General features: G+C 48.5%; 1 protein-coding gene across 4 annotated transcripts in view; it reads left to right on the top strand.

Annotated features, from left to right (window-relative positions):
• The window catches only part of FCHO1 (FCH and mu domain containing endocytic adaptor 1), a 1,111,213-nt gene that overhangs the window by 967,526 nt on the left and 122,629 nt on the right, over positions 1–21,058 (top strand). For all 4 annotated transcript variants that reach the window (XM_069648666.1, XM_069648689.1, XM_069648674.1 and 1 more), the window contains exons 22-23: positions 16,296–16,401; positions 16,851–16,962. In XM_069648666.1, coding sequence (XP_069504767.1) covers positions 16,296–16,401; positions 16,851–16,962 — 218 coding nt within the window. The remainder of the gene's footprint in view (positions 1–16,295; positions 16,402–16,850; positions 16,963–21,058) is intronic.

Below are 21,058 nucleotides of genomic sequence, written 5' to 3' on the forward strand. Positions count from 1 at the left end.
GAAGTGTACGGCTGGACGCAGCAAAGCAACGGCTGGTCATGCTGTGTCTGGTGGCCTTGGGGGCAGCGTGTATTGTTGAGGGCTGTGACGCTCCCGACAGTGGCCGTTAGGCCTGGAGCTCTGCTGTGCTCCATAGTTCGGAGTTGATTGGTGATTTCATGTTCGACACCAACATTGATGGTGAGTAGCTGGAATTTCAGGTTTGCACTCACCGAATGAAGAAAGCGTTCACACTTTGGAGGATGGGAGGACATAGCAGAGATAAAAGAAAAGGATGTAGGTGTGCGTCGTCTGCATAGGCTTGGTTATGGGCAGAGGGGACCACGATCTTGCTAGGCCTAGTGTCATTGAGATAGTGCAAGTGCGCAACCAGCAGTGCAGAGGGGAGTATACTAGGACGTGCACCCAGAGCAGCAGGGCCCTGGGTTAAGTGCAAGGAAGGCTGAGACTAAAGGGGGGGCAATCCCAGCCCGGTAGTGTAAGGTTAGCCAGGCGGCAGTGGAAGTTGGGCCAGGCGGCTAGTGTAGGGGGACTGGTCGGGGGCGGAGGGGCCTGGTGTCCTGAAGACTCGGACACCGAACAGCCAGTTAGCAGACTGAGCAGGAGCAAGCTAACGTAAGCAGGGGAGAGGGAGCGAGAAATAAGAAGAGAAAAGAGAGGTCTTGAGGAGCTTCCGGAACTTAAGGAGATCCAGATCAAGGCACATAGAGGCAGGGAGGCCATTCCAGAGGGAGGAACCTGCAGAGGAGAGAGATCGACCCCCCCCTTACCCCTTCTCTGCTTGGAGAAGTGACTCACCCCCAGAGAGTTGGAAGTAGATGAGTGAAGGGCTCTAGCAGTAAGGTACTTAGGAAGAGAGAGAGTTGAAGGTAGTGAGGGCCACTGCCCCAGAAAGCCTTGTGGACGATGCAGAGGGTCTTAAACTTGATCCTTGCAGACACCGGGAGCCAGTGGAGGGATTTCAGGGCCGTAAAAATGCAGTCCCTGGGCTTGATGGCAAGGCTAAGTCTTGCGGTCCTATACTGGATGAGTTGAAGAGGGCGAAGGGTAGAAATAGGCAGATTGAGAAAGAGGCTGTTGCAGTTGTCCAGCCTAGAGAGAACCAAGGCTCTGGAGACAGTGAGCTTCTGGGCAAAGGTGAGAAAAGGGAGAATACCTCTGAGGAGGAACAGCTGCAAATGGGCCTTCTTGGCAAACTCTGTGATGCGTGGCGAGAAGGAGAGAGTGGAGTCAAAGATGACCGCAAGGTTTTTTGCCTCACAAGTGGGTGAGGGCAGTGGGCCCAGGGAGGATGGCCAGAGTGAGAAAGTTAATGCATGAGCAGGGGTCCATGAGAAGGATCACTGCCTTACTGCCGTTAAGGAATTGATTGTTAGAGGCTCACCATGCCTGAATAGTGGCTATACAGTCTGGGATGAGCGAGGAGGAGGCGGCCGAGGGTAGCCTGACAGAGCTGCATTTCATCCGCATAATACAGAAAGTTTGTGGGAAAGGTAGAGATCAGGAGTGCTAAAAGGGCCAAATAGACATTGAAGAGTCAGGTGGAGAGGATAGAGCCCTGAGATTGAGGTGGTGGAGTGAAAGGACCCAAGCTAAACCTGGGAAGGTCAGTCCAGAAGGAAAGAGGACTGCCACGCCAGAGCCTGATCTGTGATGCCAAAGGTCTCGCGAAGATGAGTAATCCGGATATTGTTGTTAACCATGTCAAATTCAGAGGAAAGGTTGCAGAGAATGAGGCCAGAGGGAGAGCTAGAGTCGAGAATAGAGAGCAGATCCTCACGGTGTTTGAGTGCAGTTTCCATGCCTTTGGCTGTTCTGAAGCCAGGTTGAAGGGTAGTGGGAGACAACCAACAGATTCAGTGTGGAGGGTTAGCTTTGAGATAACCAACTTCTCCAGGAGTTTGCCCAGGAAAGGAGTAATGGTGATTGGGCCATAGTTTGCCGGAATGGAGGGGTCGGCAGAAGGCTTTTTTAGTAGGGGGTGCACAGGGAGTACTGTGCCAAGGTTATAACCCAGGTTATCCTTAATGGTTCTGGAGGAGCAGGGGAAGGGGCCCCCTGTTTGGATTCAGCCTTCATAGACTGGACTTGTCTGGAAACATATATAATTCTGAGGGTCAGGATGTCCTGGGGTTTAGTGATGAAATGAGAAGCCAGAGCCACGCAGATGGTCTGGTTAGGTGTGGAAGAGGTAGATACTGCAGTAGAATTTGCCAGCACCTTGCAGATTTTGAGAGGTTTGCCCGTGTTGTTGGAGGCTGCTGAGATGCAGGCTTGAATATGGACCCTATTCTTAGAGAAGATGGAGAGTCTGTATTGCCTTTGGAGCAGGCGGCAGGCTAGTTTGTCGAAGGGTGCACCCGAAGCTCCCCACTTCTGTTCAGCTACTCTGCACTTGCGTTTCAGAGCAGCCAGTTTGGAACCATACTAAGAATTGCATTTGGTGGCAGGCTTCGGGCAGATCCTCGTATCAGGGGCAAGGATATCCAGAGTGTTGGAGATGGAAAGGTAGAGGTTGGAAAGGGCTATGTCAGGATGGGAGTCAGCCGCAAGGTGGGGGAGAGAAAGTGGAGGCAAAGGCGGCCACTGACACGCTCTTTATAGATCGAATGACTGCGAAGGAAGGTGGCAGTGTGTGGTGGGCCTTTGTCAAGGTAACAGGGAGCTTCAAGTGACAAGAAAGCAGAAAGTAGCCAGTCCAGGAGAGTGGAGTAGTGAGTGGATTAGAGAGGGGGATTTCTGAAGAGATGAGAACATTCAAAGTGTGGCTGGAAATTTGAGTCAGACCAGAGGGTAGAATGGAGAGGGAGAGAGCATTGCATAGGTTAGGAAAAAGCCCAGAGGAGTCTGGGGAGTCTAGATGGATGTAGAGATCCCCAAGGAGGAGAAGCTGGGAGCTAGAGAAAAGGTGAGCGGAAGTGAGGTCAGCCCATTTAGAGAGGAAGAGGGTGACCTGGCCAGGTGGCCTGTAGATGGTGGCCAAGGTCAGAGAGAGGCCAAGAGAGAGAGCCTGCAGACCAGGCATTCAAAGGAGGAATAGGTATGAGTGGGGATGGTCAAAGCAGGGATCCACCCGAGAAAGATCAGGGCCACTCGGCCTCTGGCCAATTGGGCCTGGGCTTGGAGAGGATCTTGTAGCCCTCAGGGAGGAGTGTGTTAAACACTGTGACAGAGCTGGCCTTGAACCATGTTTTGGTAAGAGTGAGAACATCCAGATCCAGGAGTTCAAGGAGGGGGCAGATGTCAGAGGAGTGTTTGACAGCAGAGTGAGAGTTGAGAGTACCCACGTGGATCAGGTTGCCACTTTTGAAAGACTTCCCAGGGGATGGGGGCGATACCGGGGAGAGAAGTACCCATCAGACGTGCCAGAGGAGCCAGAGCGGTGGAAGGAGGAGGCACCAGATTAGCCAGAAAGGTAGTGGATAACAAGGTAGTCGGAGAGATGGACAACAGAGGTGGCAGAGGAGCCAGAGAAGTGGTAGAAGAACTAGCAGGAGAAGGAAGAAAGTTGATGAAGCGAGTAGATCGAGTTGAGGGCCCTGGACCATGACGGTGCTGTTTAGATGAAACATTAATGATGACTCCCGAGGACAGGAAGGGGGCCGAGGACCTCCCACTGGGTGCCACCATTAATGGGAGGAAGTAGAGAGAAGTGTGATCATATGAAGGGTCCATAGGTCAGGCAAAGGAATGACATGATATCGGTGAGGGTCTTTCTCGAGGAAGCACTGACATAGTTGTCAGCGATGGGAAGTCCTGGATTGGAAACCAGGGCGTCCTTGTGCTTCTTTCTACCAAGCTTAGTGAGAAGAGTAGGATAGGAGATAGTAAAGCAGTAAGAGAAGATGGTAGCAATCACAACATAAGAGGGAACCTAGAGAAGAAGAGAAAGGCCTAGTGGACACAGTAAACCGTGTGCAAACATGCCCACGAACATTCGCCTAGAGGGGCGATGCAGAGAATGCACGAAAAATGCAAAGAACAGTGATGGAGGCCAATGCATTCACATAAATGGGCAAAAATGCAGAACAAGTAGAGGAAAGCAGAGAAACAGTTGCGAAGACACAGAAAAAAACAAGTATGGCTACCCAAGAGAGGGACAGCCTGATGGATCCATACTGACAATGCAGGGTGAGATTCGCATTGAAATGGAAGTAAGTAGGTAGGGCAGTTTATTAGGACAAAGTAATGGCTGCGTCCCTCGCCTGCACCTGTCTTACCTTGCGGTCGCTGCTGGTCGGTGGCTGCGGCGCATGCTCACAGTCTGCGTTACGACCCCTTCATTGCCAAACACCTGTGTCGCACAACACATCGGCCTTAGCCTACGAGGGCTTTACCACAGAGGGTCCGATCCTCCGTTCTTAAAGGTTTGTATGTGTGGACGTAGTGCAATGTGCTACGTATCGATGGGCAGCATCTCCTGCGGCCCTGTATCGCACAACACCACAGCCTTATCCGGTTTTGTCAAGCCGAGGGTTTTCTTCTTGTCGGAATGGTAATATTCTGTAATGTGCTGCATGTGCAGCAAGGTCTTTTTGTCAATATGACATGGTCGATGTGCTCAAAGAGTGACTGAGCCATGGCTAGAAATGGTATGCTCAGTTAAAGGGTGTTTGTGTCAAACCTTGCCAGGGATATAATCACTTTGAGTAGTTGCAGGGTTTAATACTGCTGTGTGCAGTATGGACTTTTAGGAATATGCTGGTCCTTGAGAATCGTGCATATATGATGTCAAGAAGTTAATGTGCATTAAGGAGTTTTGGAAACCATTTGAATAGTATGGTTTGGTGCTGAGGTATGCAGTGAGAGCATGCATTGATAAAGTATGGGACTGCTGTATGTGGTAATCAGCAAGAGGTATAGAACTATTCTCGAGTGTATGAGATATCTCGCTAAATTTAAAAACAGTTGCTAGCGCGAATATCCAACTGTAATTTAAAGCAGTGGCTCCTCAAATAGGTACAATTGGGGGTTGCAAGCTTATAGGAAAGGCGGACCCCTATTCTAGACTGGTTCTTGAAGATGACTGTTTTCTTCCTGCAGCCGTGTACAGGGTTTCATTGGGACAAGCTCACAGATTCCCATATGTTGAGGTAAGAAGCATGGTAGAAACCCCATGTGTTGGCGCTGGATCAGTGAATCATAATCACTTCTCGTCACTTGCGACAAATGAAGGGTCAGGACATCCAATGTGTACTTAGTCTTCATTTAATCACAGCGTAATGGTCAGTAGTTAGCTGGGCAAATGGGGTGCTAGTCGCATGCGCAAGGCCACATGGGGATTCTGGAAGGCAGCTGGGAAAAGGTGCGCGGTCACGGCTCCCAGTTGCTATCCAGCATCCTTACTCTTGCGTCCCGTCCCCTTTCCTCCATACTGCGTGGACGTCCCTTCCAAGGGACAGGAGGCAGACCCTTTTTCACCAGAAAAACCCTTCTTCCCCTTTAAATTTAGAGGCGTGCAGGGGTGCGGCCCTGGGAGCTAGCGCTGCCCTGACTTCGCCCTCTGGCGCCACACCTCAGTTCCCTTTTCCGCGTCGACGGGAACAGGCCGAATTCACCAGCGCTCCTGGGTTTGGCTTTGGCCATGTAATTCCACATGCTGATACTTTTGCGTGCGGCACGCTGTCATCGAAATCGCTGAAGAACAGACTAGCCAGGTGGAGGAAGCACTTCCAGAAGTCACCTCAAGAACTTCGTGAAACACCGAGCCAGGCTCAAGGTAGGCCCGCAATTTTCCATCACACCCCACAAAGGAGACTCCTTCCCAAGGACTCTCTGTGCAGGAGGGCCCGCTCAGGTCCTTGTACCAGCATGTGCACCAAGGCTGCTGCAGCTACCGGCCTTGGGGCTGAGGGATCCTTGGATCCTCCCGGTGTCAGTGTTGAGGGACCGGAAGGTTCTTGTACCGGATTGTCATCCGAGGAGCTCCGAACTTGTACCGGCAGTATGGCCGAGGGGCTACGCCCTAGTAACGGCAATACATCCGAGGGGGCACCTAAAAGCAGCTATACCGACCCCCGGGTCGATGGTGTCACACCTACCAGGTATACCGAGGAGCAGGATAGGCCTTGTGATCCACACGCATGAGTCTTGGAGGAGGCTGAGCCGAGCAACACGTCGCAGGCACATGGCAGGCAGCTTGACAAGATGGCCGCCACGCCAGACAGAGCCCATCCAACGCCATTCCAGGAGTTCGGCGAAGAGCGAGTGTCAAGGTGGGACTGGCCTCAACCAGGTACGTGGCCTATAGCCTATCGGTCTTATGCATAGGGCAGTTTCCCACTGTGTTCATACGCGCAGGGTATGCAGTGGCTCCAGCAGCTCCTGGCTACCCCGTCAGTACCCCCTAGCACCTCTCCGGCCAGTGAAGTGGGGTTCTTCGAGAGATTCCTCGGACTCATGAAGTCACTTCGGATGGGGGTTATCCTCAAGGATGCCATCAGGGAGGTCCTCCCTACGATGCTAACGGCACCACAAGCTCCTACACGGCGCCCCTGACCCCGCCGATGCCTCGGCCTCCCCAGCCGATTCCTCAGGCGGTCCTGTACCAGCCTCTGCCTTCTCTTCAGCCTCTGCCCACGGTCATTGTACCCCAGCCTCCGGCTCCAGCTCCTCCACCTCCACAGGATCCTCAGCATATGGATGAGGAGGAGGATCCGAACACGCCATCCTCAGCCAGGGCCTTCCATGAACGTCTGGCAAGGCTGGCCGAGTACCTGGGCCTACACCAACCCGAGGTTGAGCAGCCGGTAGAGGGGGTTCTGGATGAAGTACTCAAGCGACACCCCTCTGCCCAAAACAGGGCTTCCACTGCAAACCAATGTAGTCTCCCTGGCCAAGAAGGGTTGGCTCAAGCCCCAGTCGGTCAAGCCATTCAATCGAGGCCTGGAAGCCAAGTACAGGCAGATGGAGGGGGATACACTCTTGCTATCGGCCAACCCTCAGCCACACTCCTCGGTGATCGCTGCGGCATCACTATACTACAAGCCTCAGTCATCATCAACATCCACAGCAGCAACGCTACTAAGCAAGGAGGAGAAGATCTTGGAGGCATATGGGAAGAAGCTGTATTCCAGCGAGTCCAAAGGTTATGGCAGGAAATTGCGGACTTCCTCCCGGAACTCCCAACGCAGAGCCAATCACGTTTTAAGGCGGGACTGGCTGAGGCCAAGCTGGTGGCACAGTACCTCATGGAATCCACCGTGGCCCATCAGTACCATTTGTTACATATTGTATGTAAATATGTGCTCTGTAAAGTGCTTTGGATAAAGGCGCTATATAAATAACACATCATTATCATATTGACACCTCTGGCCGTGCCATCTGTATTGCCACAGTCATGAGAAGGACAGCCTGGCTCCGGGCAACGAAATTCAACCAGGACGTCCAGGAACGCATATTAAATCTACCGTTCGAGTGGGGGAGGGGACTCTTCCACTCCACCACGGACGAAGAGCTGGACAAGAAGAAAAACAGCTCACAAACAGCCAAGTCTTTATCCATCTTGACAAAGACCATGCCGAGTCGTACACCCAGTCACAGAAGCGCCCTGATAGGGGACTTACGTATGGAGGGTTTTGTGGTTTACAGGAACGAAGATCCAGGCAGCCTGACTGCTCGCCTTCTCAGAACCGGCACAAGCAACAAAAAGGGTGGGGGAGTAAGGGCTTTTTCCAGTCCACCTCTCTGTGACAGCCTCCGAAGGAAGGAAGGCATGACACGCCCCTTCGGGTCGACCTGTCTCCAGTGGGGGGCAGGCTTGCTCTCCATGCACGTTTCTGGCACCAGAATTTTGTGGACCCCTGGATCCTCTCTGTAGGATCCACGGGGTACTGCCTACCCATCCCAGCTTCTCCTCCCTCTTCCCCTCCACTCCTTCAGGTTTGGACAGCAACTCTTCTGGCAGAGATCCGATCGCTCGCAGAGAGCCAGGAGGTGGAGGAAGTCCCAACGAGGCTTGGGCTTTTACTCCAGGATTTTTGCCATTCAGAAGAAGAACCAGGCGGGCTTGAGAGTTGTACTGGACCTTTCCACCAAAAGTTCAAAGTGGTTACGCCAGCTTTTATAGTGGAGACATTGTGTAAGGGAGACTGGATGTGCTCCCTGGACCTGAAGGACGCGTACCTCCGTTTCAGGATCATGGGCTAACATTTTCAATACAAGGTCCTTCCTTTTGGCCTCAATCCGGCCCCCAGGGTCTTTACCAGGCTAATGAATACGGTGGCTGCCCTTCTAAGAGTGCAGGGCCTCCACATCTACCCATACTCCGACGACTGGCTCATCAGGGCTACATCTCCAGAAGCGATTCACCACTCTTCCCATGCCTTAATGAACACACTGCACGATCTGGGCTTCTCGCTCAATCTTAAGGAGTCGCAGCTGCAGCCCTTGCAGACTGACATTCTTGGGTCTCATCTGGGACACGTACTCTGAGAAGGTATTTCCGTCGGAGGACAAGCTCTCAGCCATAAAGATGGTCACCACCCAGCCGAGAGGTGACATCGGCATGGTGTTACCAGTATCTCCTGGGTCTCTTGGCGGCGGTCCTATTAGCTGTTCCACACACGAGATTGAGGATGAGGATTCAGCTGCACTTTGCGGCCTCATGGAACCAGGAGCGGCGCTCCCAATCCGAGATGATCAGCGTTACTCCATCTCTCCACCCGGACCGAACATGGTGGTCCAGGGACTGCATTCTACGGGCAGGCAAGCCCTTTCGGCCTCCCACCCCACAGGCCACCATCACCACGGATTCCTCGCTCTATGGCTGGGGAGCCACCGTGAACGATCTCACGGTCAATGGCACCTGGGCTCGACAGGATCAGGAATACCACATCAATTGGTTGAAGCTGAACGCCATCTGGCTAGCGCTCAGAGCGTTCCTACCACTTCTGAGGGGCAAGGTTGTCCTCATCCAGACAGACAACTCAGCCAGCATGTACTACGTCAACAAGCAGGGAGGCACCAGATCCCCTCCTCTGTGCAGACTGGCAATCAGCATGTGGGAGTGGGCCCTGGAAAACATCTACCTCACGACAGTCCACCTCCCGGGAGAATCCGACCTGGAGGCGGACAGGCTCAGCAAGTTGGGAGCGGACTATTACGAGTGGCAGCTAAACAACCTCGTTATTCAGGCGATATTCAACAGGTGGGGTCATCCCCAGGTGGATCTCTTTGCCACCTGGCACAGCAAGAAGTGCCCTCAGTTCGCCTCCTGGCCGGGACAGGGTTCCGGCTCCCTGGGCGATGCATTTCGGCTCCAGTGGAACGGCATGAAGGCTTGCGCATTCCCGCCCACTCCGCTGAGTCAGAGTGATTTGCAACATCAAGGAGTCTCGCTAACTCAACATCATTCTAACAGCTCCATGGTGGCCGGCCAGGCCATGGTTTTCGGAGCTGCTCAGCCTTTCGGAGATGCCCCCGATTCACCTCCCGACAGGCCCAGCACATCTTCTGGCGCAGCAGGTGGACAGGGTCAACACCCCACGCCTCAGAAACTAGTCCCCACACGTGGTGCCTGAGCAGGTAACGCTGCGGCACCTCAGCCTCTCCCAGGCTAATCTGGAAATCATTCAGGGCGCAAGGAGCAAGGCTACCAGGGCCCAGTATGAAAGTAAATGGACCAGGTTCTGCCACTGGGCGTACTCCAAGGAAATCGACCCCCTGGCAAGTACTTTGGATGACTTGGTCTCCTTCTCGGTGCACCTCGCCCACTCTAGTGTGCAGGTGGACACCTTCCGTACATACCTCGCACCCATCGGGGCATACAGGAACTCGGAGGAAGGGATTTTCTCCTCCTCCAATACTATCGTCAGGAAACTTTGACTGGGCTCGCAAGGCTCTACCCGCCCATTAAGAGGCCGCACCCCACGTGTGACCTTAATATAGTCTTGGGCCCACTCGTGCACAAACCGTTTGAGCCAATGGCGTCCGCAGACATCAGGATGGTTACCATCAAGATGGCCTTACTAGTCGGCCTCAGCTCAGAATCAGTGAAATCCAGGCGCTGGTCGCCTCAGAACCATATACAACCTTTCACAGGGACAAGGTAGTCCAGTGGGGAAACCGAGCATTTCTGCCCAAGGTGCATCAGCTTTTCACTTCAACGAGGAAATAGTCCTTCCTACGTTCTTTGCCGAGCACAGAGATGTCAGGCGTGCCCTGAAATTCTACTTGGACAGGACAAGGGCTTCCACAAATCGAACACCCCGATTATCACTTTTGGAGGCTCAAGACCAGGCTATCGGGCCTCCAAAGCCTCCATATCCCGCTGGGTGGTCTCAGCCATCAAAGAAGCGTATGAGGGCCAGCATAGGCGGCTTGCAGCCAACATAAATGCCCATGCAGTCAAGGCCAAGGCAATGGCCGTCGCTTTCCAGCGCCATGTCCCTTGGCAAGTCATGAGCAGGGCGGCCACTCCCTCTGCCTTCTACAAGCATTACTGTTTGGATGCTGGCTCTAGATCTGATGCGGTTCTCAGGAACCTATTTGCTTAAGGAGGGTCTCCTCTCCACCCTGGGGCTACATTCAGTTGTAATCACCCATGCAGTATGGAGGAAAGGGGACGGGATGTAAGAGTAATTATAAGTTACTCACCATAGTGACTAACGTAGTCCCCTTTCCTCTATACGTCCCACCATCCTCCCCCCTAATAATACTGGTGTCATTCGGCAATGTTAAATCTATTGTCGACGTGTCAATGGGGACTGAGGTGTGGCTCCGGAGGGCAGTCAGGTCAGCGCATGCTCCCAGGGCCGCACCCCCCATTGCACCTCTAAATTTAAAGGGTTTTCAGGAAAGGGGACGTTAGTCACTACTGTGAGTAACTTATAATTTCTCAAGGACCTGAACCCACCCACACAATCTGCCTTGATAAAGACCTACAGTCGAAACATGTGTTGGCTTTCCCCATGTGGCCTTCCGCATTTGACTAACACCACATGTGCCCAGCTAACTACTGACCATTACGCTGTGATTAAATCAAGACTAAGTACACATTGAGTGTCCTGACTACTCATTTGGCACTTTGGATTAAGGCGCTATATAAATAACACATCATTATCATTTGTCGTAAGCAACCAGATGTGATTATATTTCACTGATCCAGCACCAATATACATGGGGTTTCTAGCATCCGTCTTGCTTCCTCAAATATCCAGCTAAAATTCAAAACACAAGCTATATTCTCATGCACAGATTAAAATCAAAAACATTGGCGTACTCTAACATCTTGCTAACTTTAAAAGCAGTGCCTAGCTCAGATATCCATCTGAAATCAAGACATAGGGCCTCGGAAAAAATGCCAGTAATTCCAGCTCTGCATTTTTTCTGAACCGGCACACTTCAAGTTGGCAGCAAATTTAAGTTAAATGTTCATAATAGTGTAGTGGCACGATTTTAGAAACGCAGCACTGGCTGTTCTCAAAGATCCTGCCACCTTAACTGAATGTTGCAGTAAAATAGCTTTGCAGGGCAAACAGGCGATGAGGGTGCTTTGGGGAGGTGGCACTTAGCTGGGCAGCCCTGAGACTCTCTGCTAAGGGTGCTTCCCGTTGAAGGGAGCCAATTGGAAGGTGAATGGGTGTGAGTGGGTTGGGGAGAAGGCGAAAGGAGAGTGCGGACAGCACTGGATTAAGGAGGAATGGGAGGGGGTTCCGGAATCGGAGGCTGCTTTAGGAAATGCAAGGTTGCAGTAGCTTACCTAGGCACACTGAAGAACTAGAGGTTCTTCCACAAGTGCACACTCTGAAAAAATAGTTAACCTCCTCCAATCACGGGGTCGAGTCCCAGCCTCTGCCTTTTTGCACCTACTAGGCCATGTGGCCTCCTGCATTCTGGTGGTTTCCAGAGGCTCGGCTATACATGCGATCACTTCAGTGGCTTCTCCATTGCCAATGGTTGCAGTTTCAAGGCCACATGTCAAACCTCCTGCAGATATCGATCCTAGTGGCTCAAGATCTTGCATGATGGGCAGTGAGGGACAACTTGCTGAGAGACTTGTTGTTTCGTCAACCATCTCCCCATGATCCCTGATGCATCTCTGACAGGATGGGGCATTCACCTGTCAGACCTGACTGTGGTCTCCCTCGAGTCGCAGGAGTATCACTTTGCTGGGGTTGAGGGTGATCAGTATGGTCCTGGTTGCCTTCCTCCCCTCTGTGAAGGGCAAGACTGTGCTGCCCCAGACAGACGACACAGTGCATGGCCTACCTCAGTACGCTGGATGATGTGGGGTCCTTTCTGATATGCAGAGAAGAAATGCAACAGTGGTCCTGGGCTCTGAAGAATGACGTCTATAATGGCTGCCCATCTTTTCGGGAAAGAAAGTCACAGTGGATGCCTTGAGTAGACATTTTTTGACCTGCAGTGAGTGAGAGCTCTGTCAGGAAGTGCTTGAGAATTTCTCCAACTGGGGAACTCCTCATGTAGGATGTGTGTGTTATTCTGCTCCAGAGCATTTGGTTGCTGTGGAGTTTGGGGGAGCGCACCGACTGCCAAATAGACATTCAGCCTCCTCTATGCATTCCCACTGATCGCTGTCATTCATCTGGTTCTCAGGAGATTATGCCTTTTCAGGACCACGTTGATTCTGATTGCTGCAGACTGGGCCCGGAGGACGTTTATCTGAAGTTGCTGGACATGTCCTTCTGCCCTCACTGGTGTCTCCAGAGGAGAGAGCGGATCCTCCATCTGAACCTCAGCAGCCTGAACCTTCATGCCTGGGTCTTGTCAAACGATATCCTAGATGCGCTCCTATCAGCTCGGAGCCCCTTGACTAAGTCAATTTATACTTGCAGGTGGCATACATTTTTAGCTTGGTGCCGGTAGAGGGACTTGGACCATCTCAGTTATTCAATTTTGGATTTTTTTTTTTTTTTTTTTTGCGCTGTCCTTGACGTACTGGGGACTATGGATTGGCACTGTTAAAGGGTACCTTGCTACTCTTTCGATGCCTTTTCCTTTCTTTTTCAGGGGTTTCCAGAACAGGGTTTGTTCTTTTCAGCCTCCACTGTTATGCAATTCTTCTGGGGTTTGGGTAACCAGTTTTCTCCATCAGTTTGTGGTTCCAGTGTGGGATTTAATTCAGCCTTAACATTCCTTCTGAAAGCTCTGTTTTAACCCTTCTATTCCTGTTCCATTAGGTTGCTCACCTGAAGGGGATTTTCCTGGTTGTCACCCCTTGCATGAGACTGGTCAGTGAGCTCCAGGCTTTCTCCTTTAAACCTCCATATTTGGTTTCTCCAAAGAGAAGCTGATGTTGAGCACGAGACCCTCCTTTCTTCCTATGGTGGTCTCTGATTTTCATCTCTCTCAAACAATCCATCTTCCTGTGTTTTTTCCTCCGACTCACCCTTTCAGAGGCAGAAGAACGATTCCATTGGCTAGACCCGGTGTGAGCCCTCTGCTACTAAGTCTATCAAATGAGGGAGGCCAGGAAAGATGGCCAGCTTTTCATGTGTTATGCTGGTGCCTGTGCAGGCAGAGCTCTAACTAAACAGACCCTGTCAAAGTGGGTCATTCTCTGCATCTCAGAATGCTATGATCTCCCTGGTAAAGTACCCGAGGGGTCTCTGGGCTCATTCTACCAAAGAGGTGGCTTCCACCGTGGCCCTGTCCTTCATATCTACCTGCTTGGCTTGCCTTTCAGGTCAGGACGCCCTTTTTGGTAGGGTGGTCCTCTAGAGTGCCTAAGTGGTGTCCTGGCTCCCTCCTTCAGAGCCACGTACTGCTATGGAAGTCTTTCATAGATGATGAATCTGTGGGAGGAAGGAATCCATTAGAAGAGAAAATGACTTTCCTCTCTGTAATGTTCTTTCTGATGGATGTTCCTCCCACGGATTCCTCATCACCCTTCCTCCCTGCCCCTCGCAGCAGATAGCCAGTGCACCATCGGTTCTGTAGTCCCTCAGCGGCAGGTTGCTTGGAATAATTAGATGAACTGAGGTCATGGGGAGTGGTGCCTCCATATATATATACTGGCCCCGATGTCCAGTCCAGCCGCAGCATGTAGAGGCATCAGGTGGAGTTGCACCATGCCCTTTGGTGGCAGAAAAGTTTCTGAATAAGAGTTGCGCTGGGAATGAGATATAAATGAGGAACATCCATCAGAAAGAACATTACCGAGAGATAAGTAGTCCTCATACAATAGGACCATTCTCTTTATTTTCCGCCAGGCCCAGAAGGTGAACAGTATTTTATCTAGTGGAATCTTTTAACGTATTATCTTGTTAATATGCTGATTCTGAAATTTGCAAAAGTTGAAGCGCTCTTCTGTGGAGAAGAAATCTCAGCACTAGTAAGCCACATTTGTTCTCTGTGGTCTGCTGATTTTAAAGACATCCTATCACAAAATGTTTAGTTTAATGCTTAAATGGCCTATATTATCAATGGTAAAAATGCTATACTCTTCTATAACGAATGTGTGCAGTTCTTCTGTGCCATGATCACCAAAAACACTATTCTGCCATTGTAGCAATTGTGGTGAATTCCACCAAAGGTTCTGCCATGGTTGTTTTTATTCTGTCTTCCTCTGTGCTTTATGGGGCACTTTGGCAGATTTCTTTTCACCAGAGCTAAGATCCAACACACTAAAGGTAGATGGTAGCAAGTCTCCACAACCACCAAACACTCATCCAACTGTGGGCAAGTTTGGTATGTTGGGGAGTGGGGATGCATATGCATTCAGAATTCCCCTCCCCCCACACCCAGAAGGGCGTTTGCAGACTTCACGTGCGACAACTACTTTAGAACAATTAGAGCAATATAACTCAATACAGAAATTAGACATTATATGGGGCATTGTACATCATTTTATTTCATGCAGTAACATCACAAAAGACCCAGCTAAATTGGCTCAGCCCCAAGCATAGCACCTGAAGACCAGCCCTGGTTATAAAGCTAGGAAAGCAGGGGCTGTGCTTAAACACCTGTATCACTAGGGAACAGACCTGCAGCACTGAGTCTCGCAATCGGATGCACCACCCTCAAAGGAGCAGTTCCTTTCCACCAAGGGAGCAGGACCCAAAAAGTGATGGAAGTCATCTTCAGAGCGGAGCCCAGGTGCCCACTATACTGTATCTGCTAAAGCGCCTTATCTTCGCCCACTACAGAAGCTGATCTACAACCGTTAAAGACTCGGAGCTCCAACTCTGCGCCCTAGGAAATACTAAGGTGCTCTTAGATGTGCACCACACAAAGGTGCAGGAGTCCTGGGCAGCACAGAGGGTTATTCCATTTTCAGAACAATCGGCACGCTCCGTATATCGATCGATGCAGGATCGCTTCCCTCCTGCCAAACAAAAACACACCTTGTGGCCCCTGTACCAAGATGAATACACAGGATACGGTGGGTCTGTTATGAATCCTACTCTCCTCTCGTCTGCCGGCCACACCCCGGTTAGAGTCCTCTTCAACTCTACACTCAGCGTGAAAGTAAAACGCAGTGACGAGGAATTATCCAATGCATTCTTGACTTTAAATATACACTCCATCTGGTGTGAGCATACGTGCAATCACAGTAAGTGAAAATTGAGGATTTAAGGACTTTAGGGTTAGTGTACTCTGCCCCAAACATTTTTCATGAAGTCAGCTGCGTTGCGGTCACAGAGTGGAAAACTCAACCACCCAAAAAGAAATTCAAAAGGTATGGAGGTCGCGCTTAACCTCCTGGACTAGGAACAGTGTAGGTTAGTTAAAGACTTATTATAAAGGATCAGTTATTCTTTCTTAGTTGGCGATTGTCCTTTAATTGAATTAACAGCCAACACATGTTTCGACCACAGGGTCGTTCTCAAGACTTTGGTAATATTTGCAGTTGTATGCGTTTGCGGTCATGCAGCTATTTCAATTGCGTATTTTCGTCGCCATTGGGTTTTCAAAGCTGTGCAGTCTCTGGGATAAATCCCTCGCTCTCGTATATACAGTCACACATGTGCTATTGTTTTGTCAGACAAACATGACTAGGTACAAAGCTGTGGCGAAATTGAGCAGGAGGAATTCTATTGTGGGAAATGACTGCAGCAGTTTAGTCCCTCAATGGTCCTTCTACAGCACACTGAAAAATAATATAAGATAGTATAGTAGAAAACCACCAGTATGTAAAATTCAGTACAGTAAAGAAGTGTGTGCAATAAACATCCCCTCAGGCACTCTCAGCAATCCTATAATTCTTCGATGTACTAATATTTTGTTAACTCCCCAATACTTGGCTGTGAGATATGAGGTGCAGCTACACTTGAGAATCTGGTTGAAGCGTTTTTCTTTGAAAGTCTTTATACCACTCTTTCTCCTTACAGTCCCGCTCTTTGACACCCTCGCCGTCGCTGGCACCAAGTCCTCTTTCGGTGGCCTCTGGCAGCCTTTGTGAGCGAAGCTTCTTCATTTCTCCACAGCTGGGTCTTGGTATGTATCACCATCCTCTCAAACCCCTATAGTTCTCACGCTCAAGTGATTGTTCTGCTGCTGATACGTTTCTTAGTGCATTTATAAATCTGAGATAAGATTTTACTTTTTTCTATGCCCTGTCTGCATAGATCCCACAACAGCACTACACATTTTGAAAGCAGGGAATGAAAGTATAATGGGAATTTAACATTTTGAACTTCTTTTTCCTTAGAAATAATTTTTTAGAGGATGTTAAATTGTTTTTATTAGGGTAGCATTCCATGCCTCTTACGTTCACTGTTCTCTTACACAAATAGTCTGTGCCCAGACACGAAATCTGCACCTCACCCCAATCTACTTTTGGGCAAGTCCTTACTTGGCCAACAGATGCCAAATTCCAGTGTAGCGTAATAGTTTTGACTACCATTTCCAGCACATAACCAATGCTTATGTTGTACTCTTTTCAGGTCATTCTCGGGGTCCCAGCCCGGTAGTGCTTGGCTCCCAGGATGCGTTGCCTGTTGCTGCAGCATTTACTGAATACATCCATTCATATTTCAAAGGTGAAGACCAGGAAAGGTAAGAGTGATTGATTTTATGATACTTGTTTATCAGTCTAACTGTGCATGTTCGGGCCACCAGTCCTGGCATAGTCAGAGAGACCGTGATAGAGACCGTGATAGAGAGACCGTGACCGTGATAGAGAGTGCTATAGAGAGAGAGCGAGCTATAGAGAGAGCTACAGAGAGAGAGCTATAGAGATTGTCTGGGGCACCTATCCATGGTCTTGAGTTGTGATCTGCTATCCTATCTTTTGGAAGGCTTTTGCTAGATGCACCCATACAAGCTGTTGTATGAGAAGTATTGCCCTTGTTCCAACATGCTCACAAGATTCACTGTTCTGAGACAATTTGAGCTTGTGCTTTGAGGTTCACGAAGATTCATTTTTTTTGCCTTTTTCCTGTTGAATGTGGAGTAGTTAAATAGAGTAGCTCCAAACATAAATGTTTTTTGCCTTAGATTCACTTGGCTTCTCTACGCACTTCCTTTCAGATTCCTCTTCAGGTTCTTGCTTTCTCCTGGGTGTAACATTTTTTTCAAGACCCCTTATGATTTTCTTGATTGTTTGTAATTTGCTTTTGCATTTTTCCATCATTGATTCTTTAATTCGACTTTTCGTGATTGTTTAGTTTCAATTTTACAGTTTATTTTTTTGTTGATTCCTTATTTCCTTTTTAGCAATGATAATTCTTTGTGGTACTTTTACTCTCTCCAGAATCCTTGGATTTCAAGGCTGGAAGACCATGTCCTGGAACATTTTTCATGTAGAAAAAATAGAAATACAAAAGTGGAGGGAAGCCCTGAAATGCCCTGAAATGGTTGTGTTTTCTATGAAGCCGGCCTCGTCTCTACTGTGCTTGTGGCTTGAACCCTCTTAGCTCTTTGAGTTTCCTGTTAGTCTTTCAACAGGCTTCTCCAGCAGCCCACCGTTCTATGGTTCACTATTTCACTGGATTGCCAGGTGGCATAGCCACATGTGTAGAATATTGATACCTAACCCCATCCTCAACCAGTTGATTATTTTTCTTCCTATACAATGTTGCCCCATGGGCCAGTTTTCAAAACACATTTGGGGTTGGTTGGTAGCGAGCCCTCTACTTGTAGCAGCGGGCAGCGGTGAACTCAATGACCATTCTATGGATAAGCCCTTGAGCGTTGACGTCGCCAAAATCTACCGTGATCAACCCTAAGGTGCTGCCCAACGAGAGGGGATTATTGTTGACCTCTTTATATCAGAAAGAGTGTGTATAGCATTTTGGCCATGGAACTGCAACACATGCCATATGTTCAGCAAACATAAGGTGTGTGATGCTCTTTGTTAGTCAAGATGTTTTTTGCTACTTTCCTTCCATAGACCACTATGGAACCACCCAACTTTCTGCTGTTATGTTGTACTTTTTCTCACATTTGGAGTTAAGTGAAGCCTTTTTTAGTTCCCTTGCCTTGTTAAGCTCATCTGTATCGGAGGCACTGATCAGCCCCTATGACTATCCGTGCAGGAAAACTCTGAACTCAGTTGTGAAATTCTCAGTTTGTTTGACACTGCACGGTTCCCCTTACAATGAGGTGTGTTAGGGATACTTTGCGGTCCTTTAACTTTGTTATTACTTGCATGATGTGTCCAAGAAGGACTTCTGGCAGAGGATATTTTTGTGTGTAAATTGGCAATTTATTTCTTGCTACCTTTTAGAGTATAATAATCTAAAATTGCTCAGCCACATGCCTTTAGGATTTGTCATATATAGTAAACACTTCCCGGGGCAAATGGCAGTGTTCATTTGTGGCAGGGTGTCTGGGCTGAGAAGGTCTGGTCCCAGTCCACATCCTGGCCAGATTGTCTGTTGCTGGGCAGATGTGGTGGCTGGAGGCTGACCATGGTTGGGACAGTCCCTGCCAGTTTCAATATTGTTGATCCTTACCATTGGTTGGCTTGGCTCCAGCATGAATCCTGGATAAAAACCTATTGTTGCACCCAACCAGAATTGTCTTCATTAACCATCCAAGCTAAGCCCTTGTCCTTTGCTGCTCTCCTGAATGTCTTAATCTGTGCTTTGACCACTGGACCTGGGGGAACAACCAGTCTCATTGCCTGCTTAAGGAGTGTGTCCTTTTGAATCTTTTGGAAGTGTCTGTGAACCCTCCTGTGAGCAGACCATCTTCATTGTGGTTTACCTTGATACATTCGTCCCTGTCCAAAGTATGGACTTGGGACTCCGTGTAGTGGGAGGGGGTGGGCTTTGTACATGCGTGGTGGCATGGGCCGGGATACAGTCATGCGCTGTAGGTGGGGCTGGGTTTGGATGCGCATGGTGGGGGTATGTGCCTATAAAAGAAGACTAGGCATACTGGCTTTGTCAGTGCAGGTCATATCCCTAGGTGATAGATTTTGGATAATTTTAACATCTAGAGGTTAGTCCGGATAACTTCCCTTTCAAAAACATGTCTTTAATAAAGGCATTTGCTTGAATTGCCAAACATGTACTGTAGGCTTCTCTTTACTTTATGGTCATTTTGATTATAACTGTCATTTGCCATGACCTTAGTGTCCCACTCCTCCACTTTTACACCCTCTTTGTGCCCTTTATGTTTTCATGCTTGTGTAATTTACCCTAGTGAAGAACAGTAATGCTAAGTACATTTTCATTTATTTTTTATTTATTTTTTATTTATTTTTTGGCTTGCAAAGCAAACATTTACAAAAAAGAGATGTTCGCATCCACAAATACCAAATCAGATAAGATCATACAACATTAAAATTACAAATTAAAATATAATACATTTTCATAATGGGTACACCTAATAAAAAAGATGAACATTGAAACGTAACAACAAGAATGACCCAAAATAATATACAATTGTCCAGAATACAGTACTATCCATTGGTGTCTAGGCTTCCCGTATCTACATAAAGCATGGTACAAGGCCCTAAACAATCGTGTACCCAATTCTGTCAGCACATGGCAATTCCAAATCCAATATTAACAAAGGCTACTGACAATTATCCATCACACAGGTGTATTGCCCCTACCAATTGTTACGCCACAAAATCTAGATAGGAAGTCTACTATTGCAATTTTAATAGATATTGAGGGGCCATGCATCATCCAACACCAGAGGCTGTCAGCGTCTACCCACGTGCCGGTAGTAAGACCTTACAACGAAGAAGCAAGTGTCTTAATGTTTCCTTCTTACCTGTGTTATTACAAAAGCGACATGGATAGTATACTCTCAAGGGCTCTTTACCAGATCTAATTTCCCTTATTTCTCCTGTTGAACACACATTGAAACACTATCTCATATAGCAATGTCTCCAGCTTTTATTTGGGAATCTTTTTAGGTACGTTTCCGGCTCACCCAGACCTTTTTGATGAGTGACCAATTGTGCAAAAATGTTTGTTGAAGTAACCCCCATTGTTGTCTCAGACCAATCAAAGTATTGTAAACATTTCTTTACCCTAGTTGGATTCTCTATAAAGATTTTACAAGAAAGGCCCAATTTCTCAAGCGTTGCAAAACTCAATATTTGCAATTTTACAAGCTCATAGGCCTTAGTACTTCCATGAAGGAGCTCACCACCCATTATTCTGTTTAAGTTGTCTCCAGAGTCCACTATTAATCTTCTGAACATTGACAGTTTATGCCACAATACATGATATCCTAAAGACAATAGGCTGAACTCATACCGAATCGCTGCAGTTGGAGCAGCGACTGGGAGGCAGAAAAATAAGCTTTTCCTAATTTTGGCTTCCAATTTTCCCAGCCTCATTTGAACAATCTGCAGGGATATTTTGTGCTCCAACAAAGCTAGATATAGGTCCTTCTTACATTTGTCAAAAATTGGAAAACCTAAAAATGTAATTTCACTTTTGATATTCAGCTTTATATTATCTATATACCATAAATAGTTCTTTACAGTTTTATTGGAGCTGAATTTCATAATTGTTTTACTAGCGTTGATTTTCAAATTATTTTGTTTGGTATAAGAACAGAACGCTGTAATCATGCGCTGCAATCCCTTGTACGATTGATAAACGAAGGAAGTAGTCAGAGTAGGCGCACCATGCAACCTTCTTTCCATCAATTTTTGGTGGAATGAAAGCGGCTCCATCCAAAC

This window comes from Ambystoma mexicanum, chromosome 1p, assembly GCF_040938575.1.
Source record: "Ambystoma mexicanum isolate Mex_15411 chromosome 1p, UKY_AmexF1_1, whole genome shotgun sequence".
NCBI classification, from domain to species: Eukaryota; Metazoa; Chordata; class Amphibia; order Caudata; family Ambystomatidae; genus Ambystoma; species Ambystoma mexicanum.